The sequence below is a fragment of the Ovis aries genome, chromosome 5 (genome assembly GCF_016772045.2).
Source record: "Ovis aries strain OAR_USU_Benz2616 breed Rambouillet chromosome 5, ARS-UI_Ramb_v3.0, whole genome shotgun sequence".
Classification (NCBI taxonomy): domain Eukaryota; kingdom Metazoa; phylum Chordata; class Mammalia; order Artiodactyla; family Bovidae; genus Ovis; species Ovis aries.
Genome location: NC_056058.1, coordinates 11,971,636 through 11,982,704, shown reverse-complemented (window position 1 = coordinate 11,982,704; position 11,069 = coordinate 11,971,636). Strand labels below are relative to the sequence as shown.

The following is an 11,069-nucleotide window of genomic DNA, read 5'->3' as shown; positions in this document are numbered from 1 at the left end:
ATCCAAACATTTCATCCTCTGTTCCCCTTCCTTCTAACACTTCAGTTCATTATGGGATCAGTGATGAGGATGAGAACGTGCATGACAAGGATGACATGAACCATACCATCCTATCCTGTTATTGAAGGCCTCTTAAGTGTCGGGCTCTGAAGTATACATTTTGTATTTCCTGCTTGATTACATGTGCATAATTTCCCCCCAATTATATGTACATAATGCTACTATTATTTTAATAAGAGGAAATAAGTGAAACACTTTATGTAACATGTACCAGTTCTTGGGACTTCCCTGGTGGCTCAAGTGGTGAAGAATCTGCCTGCCAATGGAGGAGACTCAAGTTCGATCCCTGGGTCATAAAGATCCCCTGCAGAAGGAAATGGCAACCCACCCCAGTGTTCTTGCCTGGGAAATCCCATGGACAGAGGAGCCTAGTGGGCTACAGTCCTTGGTGTCACAAAGAGTCAGACACAACTTAGGGGCTAAACAACAGCAACCAGATCACAAGTTAAAGAACAATAAAATCATGTTTGAAGTCAGTCATTTTGGACAGACTGATTCCAAATGCTAGGTATGTGGGCAATGCCCTGCCACCCCAAACCATCATGTCACTCACTTCCCTGTCAGTCCTGGCAGAGACTCCCTGCTCCCTGCTCACTGTTACAGAAACACTTATACTCTGTTGGTGGGAATGAATAATGATACAGCCATTACAGAAAACAGAATGGATGTTCCTTAAAAAAAATTAAAAGCTGCAACTAATTGAAATAGAACTACCATAGGATCTAGCAATCCACTTCAGAACTTCTAACAGATATTTGCATTCTCTTGTTATCATCGTATTATTTTAAATAGTGAAAATGTGTTTATTGACTGTTGAATAGGTAAAAAATGTTGTGCGTTTATATAAATAATGGGATATTACTCAGCCAGAAAAACAAGGAAATCCTGCCATTTGTGACAACATGGAATGATCTGGAAAATATTATGTCCATTAAAAAATAATTTATTTTAATTGGAGGATGATTACAGTGTTGGGACAGTTTTTGGCATACATCATCATGAATCAAAATTTCAAGAGAGTTTCTTAAATTCTATTACCATTTAATCATTAACATTGTTCTGTACAGTAATACCACCTTTGTAGTCATCAATGCATTATGATCCTGCATTTAATTAAACCATATTGACCAAAATTTGAATTCCACTAAAGTCAAAGATATGAAGAATATACTAAAAACTTTTAAAAGACCACTCTAATGTTTGAGTAATGACTTACTTCATGAAGAAGGGAAGGCAGAAAACAAAGAATGATAAAACTCTGAATATCATATAAAATGTGTTATCATTATGAACATTCATTTTTAATTAAGAATCGAGGACCTAGTTCTGCATTTCATAGATTTGTCAATATTGAAAATGAGGAAAATATCTAGAATTGTTTTTGATTGAATTAAGATTTATATAACTATGTATGTCTTAATTACTTTAAATCAAATTTTATATTTTATTAGAGGGGAAGGGAATTTCTCCTTCTACATTATATCTAAAGAAGTTGGCTATATTTAGCTGAGATCATGGATGTTTTAGCTCTAATATTCTGGTTCCCTTTCACTTTTCTATGAAGTTTTATAAAGTAAGAGTGTATAGGCAGAGATGAATAACATAGAAACCAAGGAGAAAACATTTCTAGGTAGGTAGAATTTGCCACACTGAGAAATATTGCTGAAGATACTGGGATGTATAATCTTAAAATGAATTGCTTGAATCCAAAGTATGGGCACAGCTCTCAAAGCCCATTTACTTGTTTCCTTTGTTTCCAGACCTCTTTGTTTTTCCAGAGGTGTCCAAGCTACATAGAACTGGAAATCTAACAAGTGTCTCAGAATTCTTCCTCCTGGGACTCTCAGATGATGCAGAACTGCAGCCTTTGCTCTGTGTCCTGTTTCTGTCCATGTACCTGGTCACCATGCTGGGGAACCTGCTCATCATTCTGGCCGTCACCTCCGACCCTCACCTCCACACTCCCATGTACTTCTTTCTCTCCAACCTGTCTTCAGCTGACATCAGTTTCTTCTCCACCACTGTTCCCAAGATGATTGTGGACATCAAAACTCACAGCAGAGTCATCTCCTATGAAGGCTGCCTGACACAGATGTCTATTTTTATCCTTTTTGGGTGTATGGATAGTATGCTTCTGCCTGTGATGGCTTATGACAGGTTTGTGGCCATCTGTCACCCACTGCACTATACAATCATCATGAGCCCACGTACCTGTTGCATCTTCATTTTGGTGTCGTTTTTTGTTAGCCTTTTGGATTCCCAGATGTATAATGTGACTGTGTTACAACTTACCTGCTTCGAGGATACAGAAATTTCTAGTTTCTTCTGTGACCCTTCTCAGCTGCTCAACCTTGGCTGTTCTGATACTTTCATGAATAATGTAGTCAGCTATATTATCATTGCCATCTCTGGTTTTCCCCCTAGCTGAGGAATCTTTTTCTCTTACTATAAAATTCTTGTCTCCATTCTGAGAGTCCCCTCATCAAGTGAGATGTATAAAGCCTTTGCCACCTGTGGCTCTCACCTGGCACTGGTATGCTTGTTTTATGGAACAGCCCTGGGGGTATATCTCAGCTCAGCCATCTCCCTTCCTCCAAGGAAGGATGTAGCAGCCTCAGTGGTTTACACTGTGGTCACCCCCATGCTAAACCCCTTCATCTATAGTCTGAGGAACAAAGACATCAAAAAGGCTATGTGGAGGTTCCTCAGCAGAACAATCTCAGCTTAGGACCTGGCCACCCATTTGAGTGTAGGCTAGAAAATGCAGCAAAACAAAACCTGGAGATTTAAAATTCTACCTTTCTTATGTCATCAGTTTTGCAACTCTTATGACCTTCATGTCATCTTTGTTTTCCACCTGAATATTGTTTCTGTTTCGGGTTTAACATGACAGCGGGAGAAAGAGGATCCTTTGTGTGTCATAATCACTTCTTACCTGAATTTCTTTATATCTATGGAGATTCTATAATTTATCTTTGGTGGCACAAACATCCTTGAAGAATGAATACTTCCCTTTCAATATATTGAAAATTTATGAGTTTTGCACAGCTGTTACATCGTTTCCATAGTAAATTCTGTATCTATGTTTTAAATCCACACATGCATTTATGGATGAGGAGGCATGTCACTGCTTCTCAAACTAGGCTTTTATCAAAAATATCTGGGAAGATTAAAAATACTGACTTTGGGTTTCACCACCAGATACTTTAACTGTACTTGGTTGTGGCCTAAATATGAGTATTTTTCTAAGCACTCAGGTGGTTCTAGTGTGCGGCCAAGATGGAGAACTACTGATGTAAGTCAGAATCTTCCTTTAAAAGTGACCTTTATACTTTGGGTCCTAACTGCTCATGGACAAATGCTGAAGATCCAGAAGAGATCAGAGGTCAAAGGGTAGAAGGTATGAAGACTCTGCTGTAGTAACAAGCAATAATGCCTTTCCCCCATTATTTCCAATAATCTTCACATGGTGTATCTACATCATATGCATGGACTTTGCTCTGGGGTGGGATGCTCAGAATCACTCTTCTATGTCGCATCTTGTGTTGATCTTACATTTTTTCAACATGATCTGTAAATATCTCTTTGCCCTAAATGCTCAGGTGATCCCTTTAAACCCCTCAAGCCCTTGGTAGAGTAGCTTCCTCTTTCACTTATGATGGCTATATTCTTTTTTTAAAATTTTTATTTTTACTTTATTTTACTTTACAATACTGTATTGGTTTTGCCATACATTGACATGGTCCAGCATGGGTGTATATGCATTCCCAAACATGAACCCCCCTCCCACCTCCCTCCCCATAACATCTCTCTGGGTCATCCCTGTGCACCAGCCCCAAGCATGCTGTATCCTGCATCAGACATAGACTGGCGATTCGATTCTTATATGGTAGTATACATGTTACAATGCCATTCTCCCAAATCATCCCACCCTCTCCCTCTCCCTCTGAGTCCAAAAGTCCGTTATACACATCTGTGTCTTTTTTGCTGTCTTGCATACAAGGTCGTCATTGCCATCTTTCTAAATTCCATATATATGTGTTAGTATACTGTACTGCTGTTTTTCTTTCTGGCTTACTTCACTCTGTATAATCGGCTCCAGTTTCATCCATCTCATCAGAACTGATTCAAATGTATTCTTTTTAATGGCTGAGTAATACTCCATTGTGTATATGTACCACTGCTTTCGTATCCATTCGTCTGCTGATGGACATCTAGGTTGTTTCCATGTCCTGGCTATTATAAACAGTGCTGCGATGTTTCCTCGGTGTGTATGCCCGGAAGTGGGATTGCTGGGTCATAAGGTAGTTCTATTTGTAATTTTTTAAGGAATCTCCACACTGTTCTCCGAAGTGGCTGTACTAGTTTGCATTCCCACCAACAGTGTAGGAGGGTTCTCTTTTCTCCACACCCTCTCCAGCATTTATTGCTTGCAGATTTTTGGATCGCAGACATTCTGACTGGTGTGAAGTGGTACCTCATTGTGATTTTGATTTACATTTCTCTGATAATGAGTGATGTTGAGCATCTTTTCATATGTTTGTTAGCCATCCGTATGTCTTCTTTGGAGAAATATCTGTTTAGTTCTTTGGCCCATTTTTTGATTGGGTCGTTTATTTTTCTGGAATTGAGCTGCATAAGTTGCTTGTATATTTTTGAGATTAGTTGTTTGTCAGTTGCTTCATTTGCTATTATTTTCTCCCATTCAGAAGGCTGTCTTCTCACCTTGCTTATATTTTCCTTTGTTGTTCAGAAGCTTTTAGTTTTAATTAGATCCCATTTGTTTATTTTTGCTTTTATTTCCAGAATTCTGGGAGGTGGATCATAGAGGATCCTGCTGTGATTTATGTCTGAGAGTGTTTTGGCTATGTTCTCCTCTAGGAGTTTTATAGTTTCTGGTCTTACATTTAGATCTTTAATCCATTTTGAGTTTATTTTTGTGTGTGGTGTTAGAAAGTGATCTAGTTGCATTCTTTTACAAGTGGTTGACCAGTTTTCCCAGCACCACTTGTGAAAGAGATTGTCTTTACTCCATTGTATATTCTTGCCTCCTTTGTCAAAGATAAGGTGTCCATATGTGTGTGGATTTATCTCTGGGCTTTCTATTTTGTTCCATTGATCTATATTTCTGTCTTTGTGCCAGCACCATACTGTCTTGATGACTGTGGCTTTGTAGTAGAGCCTGAAGTCAGGCAAGTTGATTCCTCCAGTTCCATTCTTCTTTCTCAAGATTGCTTTTGGCTATTCGAGGTTTTTTGTATTTCCATACAAATCTTGAAATTATTTGTTCTAGTTCTGTGAAAAATATGGCTGGTAGCTTGATAGGGATTGCATTGAATTTGTAAATTGCTTTGGGTAGTATACTCATTTTCACTATATTGATTCTTCCGATCCATGAACATGGTATATTTCTCCATCTATTAGTGTCCTCTTTGATTTCTTTCACCAGTGTTTTATAATTTTCTATATATAGGTCTTTAGTTTCTTTAGGTAGATATATCCCTAAGTATTTTATTCTTTTCGTTGCAATGGTGAATGGAATTGTTTCCTTAATTTCTTTTTTTACTTTCTCATTATTCGTGTATAGGAATGCAAGAGATTTCTGTATGTTGATTTTATATCCTGCAACTTTACTATATTCATTGATTAACTCTAGTAATTTTCTGGTGGAGCCTTTAGGGTTTTCTATGTAGAGGATCATGTCATCTGCAAACAGTGAAAGTTTTACTTCTTCCTTTCCAATTTGGATTCCTTTTATTTCTTTTTCTGCTCTGATTGCTGTGGCCAAAATTTCCAGAACTATGTTGAATAGGAACAGTGAAAGTGGGCACCCTTGTCTTGTTCCTGACTTTAGGGGAAATGCTTTCAATTTTTTACCATTGAGGATAATGTTTGCTGTGGGTTTGTCATATATAGCTTTTATTATGTTTAGGTATGCTCCTTCTATTCCTGCTTTCTGGAGAGTTTTTATCATAAATGGATGTTGAATTTTTTCAAAGGCCTTCTCTGCATCTATTGAGATAATCATATGGCTTTTATTTTTCAATTTGTTAATGTGGTGAATTACATTGATTGATTTGCGGATATTGAAGAATCCTTGCATCCCTGGAATAAAGCCCACTTGGTCATGGTGTATGATCTTTTTAATGTGTTGTTGGATTCTGATTGCTAGAATTTTGTTGAGGATTTTTGCATCTATGTTCATCAATGATATTGGCCTGTAGTTTTCTTTTTTTGTAGTATCTTTGTCAGATTTTGGTATTAGGGTGATGGTGGCCTCATAGAATGAGTTTGGAAGTTTACCTTCCTCTGCAATTTTCTGGAAGAGTTTGAGGAGGATAGGTGTTAGCTCTTCTCGAAATTTTTGGTAGAATTCAGCTGTGAAGCCATCTGGACCTGGGCTTTTGTTTGCTGGAAGATTTCTGATTACAGTTTCAATTTCCGTGCTTGTGATGGGTCTGTTAAGATTTTCTATTTCTTCCTGGTTCAGTTTTGGAAAGTTGTACTTTTCTAAGAATTTGTCCATTTCTTCCACGTTTTCCATTTTATTGGCATACAACTGCTGATAGTATTCTCTTATGATCCTTTGTATTTCTGTGTTGTCTGTTGTGATCTCTCCATTTTCATTTCTAATTTTATTGATTTGATTTTTCTCTCTTTGCTTCTTGATGAGTCTGGCTAATGGTTTGTCAATTTTATTTATCCTTTCAAAGAACCAGCTTTTGGCTTTGTTGATTTTTGCTATGGTCTCTTTTGTTTCTTTTGCATTTATTTCTGCCCTAATTTTTAAGATTTCTTTCCTTCTACTAACTCTGGAGTTCTCCAATTCTTCCTTTTCTAGTTGCTTTAGGTGTAGAGTTAGGTTATTTATTAGACTTTGTTCTTGTTTCTTGAGGTATGCCTGTATTGCTATGAACTTTCCTCTTAGCACTGCTTTTATAGTGTCCCACAGGTTTTGGGTTGTTGTGTTTTAATTTTCATTCATTTCTATGCGTATTTTATTTCTTTTTGATTTCTTCTGTGATTTGTTGGTTATTCAGCAGCGTGTTTTTCAGCCTCCATATGTTGGAATTTTTAATGTCTCTGCCTTTTAATATGCTATCTAGGTTTGTCACAGCTTTTCTTCCAAGGAACAAGTGTCTTTTAATTTCATGACTTCAGTCACCATCTTCAGTGATTTTGTAGCCCAGGAAAATAAAGTTTGTCACTGTTTCCATTGTTTCCCCATCTATTTGCCATGAAGTGATGAGACCAGATGCCATGGTCTTAGTTTTCTGAATGTTGGCCTTTAAGCCAGCTTTCTTACTCTCCTCTTTCACTTTCATCAAGAAGCTCTTTAGTTTCTCTTCGGTTTCTGCCAAAAGAGTAGTGTCATCTGCGTATCTGAGATTATTGATACTTCTCCTGGCAATCTTGAATCCAGCTTGTGCTTCCTTCAGCCTGGCATTTCACTTAATTTACTCTGCATATAAGTTAAATAAGCAGGGTGACAATATACAGCCTTAATGTCCTCCTTTCCCACTTGATTACCATGCCTCTGTCAGAATATTTACATCTTAGGGCTCCTATTGCATTCTGCAAAAGAGGTATCCATCACAAATTGAGATGTCACATATAGTTTTTGTGGTAGTAATCTTGGCTGGCTGAAAGCTGTGCAGGCCTACTTTAGTTACTTTCCATTTTACCACTTAAGAAAATCACCAGCCAACTCTACTGATGAGAGAATTTGATATTAAAAGAAAGAATATACTTGAAAAAGATAAATGTTACTAGTTTAGGGAAAGAGATATCATCCAAAAAAGTTACTAAAAATCACTAAAATACTATATCTGCATATCCCCTTAAGCTAACCTAAGTGACAGTCAAAGAATCTTGAAAGAAGCCAAAGTAATGCTACTTTGTGTGTGTGTGTGTGTGTGTGTGTGTGTGTGTGTGTGTGTGTGTGTGGTTCTGTGGTTTAGTTTTCTGTTTATGTTCTGTTAAACTTCTATCACTTGGTTTCTTATTAGATCGTGTTACATTCTCATAGCAAATGAATATAGGGCATTTTAAATCCATAAATATTACAAGAGAAAGTATACACTTGAATAGTAATCCTAGGTGTTCTACAATATTCATGGAATGATTTTCTGCAATGTTCACAATTGGTAATATGTCAGAAAATACATTCTGCTTGTATGAGTTTAATATATTACATTCCACGGAGAAGAGAAATCCTATATCCCATGTCTTTCACTGTCTGACTTATTTCACTTACCATAATGACCTAACAGAAACAGAAGAGATTAAGAAGAGGTGGCAAGAATACATAGAAGAATTGTATAAAAAAGTTCTTAATGACCTGGATAACCACAATGGTGTGGTCACTCACCTAGAGCCAGACATTCTGGAGTGTGAAGTCAAGTGGGCCTGAGGAAGCATTATGACTAACAAAGTTAGTGGAACTGATGGAATTCCAGCTGAGCTATTTCCAATCCTAAAAGATGACACTGTTAAAATGTTACACTCAATGTGCCAACAAATTTGGAAAACTCAGCAATGGTCACAGGACTGGAAAATGTCAGTTTTCATTCCAATTGCAAAGAAGGGCAATGCCAAAGGATGTTCAAACTACTGCCCAATTGTGCTCATTTCCCATGCTAGTAAGGTAATGTTCAAAATCCTTCAAGACAGGCTTCAACAGTACGTGAACTGAGAACTTCCAGATGGACAAGCTGGGTTTAGAAAAGGCAGAGGAACCAGAGATCAAGGAGTCAATACCCATTGGATTATAGAAAAAGCAAAGGAATTCCAGAAAACTATCTACTTCTTCTTCATTAACTACACTAAATTCTTTGACTCAGTGAATCACAACAAACTGTTAAAAATTCTTACAGTGAGGGGAATGCCAGACCACCTTACCCGTCTCTTGAGAAACCTGAATGCAGGACAAGAAGCAATAGTTAGAACTGGACATGGAACAATGGACCGCTTCAAAATTGGAAAAGGAGTATATCAAGGTTGCATATTGTCACCCTGCTTATTTAACTTATATGCACTGTGAACATCATGCAAAATGCCTGATGGATTGGTTGACTCACAAGCTGGAAACAAGATTGCCTGGGGAAATATCAGCAACCTCAGATATGACAGCAACCTGACACCACCCTAAATGCAGAAAGCAAAGAGCCTCTTGATGAAGGTGAAAGAAAAGGATAGTGAAAAAGCTGGCTTAAAACAAAAATGAAAAAACTAAGATCATGGCATCTGGTCCCATCACTTCATGGCAAATAAATGGGGAAATAAGGGAAACAGTGACAGATTTTCTTTTGTCTCTAAAATCATTCCCTACAGTGATCGCAGTTATGAGATTAGAAGATGTTTGTTTCTTGGAAGGAAAGCTATGACAAACTGAGATAGCATATTGAAAAGCAGAGACATCACTTTGCCAACAAACGTCCACATAGTCAAAGCTATGGTTTTCCCAGTAGTCACAACATGGATGTGAGAGTTGGACTGTAAAAAAGACTGAGCACTGAAAAATTGATGCTTTTGAACTGTGGTGTTGGAGAAGACTCTTGAGAGTCCCTTGGACAGCAAGGAGAACAAATCAGTCAATCTTAAAGGAAATCAGCACTGAATATTCATTGGAAGGACTAACGCTGGAGAGGAAGCATCAATACTTTGACCACCTGATGTTAAGAGCTGACTCATTAGAAAGTACCTTGATGCTGGGAAAGATTGAAGGCAGCAGAGGGGATGGCAAAGGATGAGATGGTTGGATGGCATAATCAACTCAATGGACATGAGTTTGTGCAAGCTCCAGGAGATGGTGAAGCACAAGAAAGCCTGGTGTGCTGCAGTCCACGGGGTTGCAAAGAGTTGAACACGACTGGGAGACTGAAAAACAACAACACCTGGGAAGCCCCTGATCAAATCTACTGTGTTGCTATTTGGTCATGATGATAGGAGGCATTGAGAACTGGGAAAAGAACATGACATATGTCACATTTTATGGTACAAACATAACTACCTTGGTTTCCTTGTCTCATGTCCTATAAGTTTGTCTTTGTCTTTGTCCTAGAATCTTATTCCTAGATCTCAGTATGAAAGCATTTCAGTTTAGTGATACATTTTTGCCACGAACTAAGTATTTAAATGCTACAACACCCAGTGACTTCCTCTTATATCCACCTGTGCATATCTGCTATGCAATTTCCCTTAAAAATATCCTCTGTCACTTATTTATACATGGTTGCATAACATTCTTTCCTCCATATCCAATCTGATATGGTTTAAGTTAAAATTTTCTTCATGTCACTTAAGGACAAACCAACCTCTGCATTCCTCAGGAGAGCACTCTCTGTCAGGAAGATTGCATGGACCGGATTGAGAAGGTTACATCCAAACACTCTCCACATACATCCCACTTTATCCAATAGCAAAAATGTGTAAGCCAAATCCATATTTTATTAAAGTCTTCAAGAGCTGAGACCACAAAGAAACCAAGAGAAAACATATCCAGCTTTGAGTGGATTCCATTTGAATTACCAGAAATCAGAAACATGTGGAACATAGCATGTGGAAATTCGTTGCATCTGTTCATGGAACAGCTGCAGTTTGTCCGGACATTGATGGAGGGGCTCTACTAGTGTATCAGAAACCAGGGGTCTACTTGAGACTGCATGACCTGAAGTTGTAGAAGTACCCAGGGGAGAGGAAGGTGTACCCAGGGAGAGGAAGGTCTACCCATTTCTAGTTTGTTTCAGGACATTTTTGTTGAGAGCATGTTGATGCAATGAATCTGGGAATATACTGAAAAGCAGATGGGCAAGTCTTGATCTTGGCAGGGTTTGGTGCACAAGGTCCTTATAGAGGATGAGGCCTGTGTGGTGGGCAGGATATGAGATGGTCTCACTTATCCCACCTCTTGGTTTTCATTCCATTGTATGTTTCCTCCCATCAACTGTGAACTAAAGTAAAGAGATGAAAGCATGTCCTCTTTACAGACGATTATTAACTCTGAAAAT

The 11,069-nt window shown here is 38.1% G+C and overlaps 1 protein-coding gene across 1 annotated transcript; it reads left to right on the top strand.

Moving 5' to 3' along the window:
- The first annotated feature begins 2,026 nt into the window (after positions 1-2,026).
- Positions 2,027-2,488, top strand: LOC105615211 (olfactory receptor 7E24-like). The gene has a single exon (XM_015095715.3). It carries the CDS (start codon positions 2,027-2,029, stop codon positions 2,486-2,488), a length of 462 nt encoding a protein of 153 aa, XP_014951201.3.
- Positions 2,489-11,069: the final 8,581 nt, after the last annotated feature.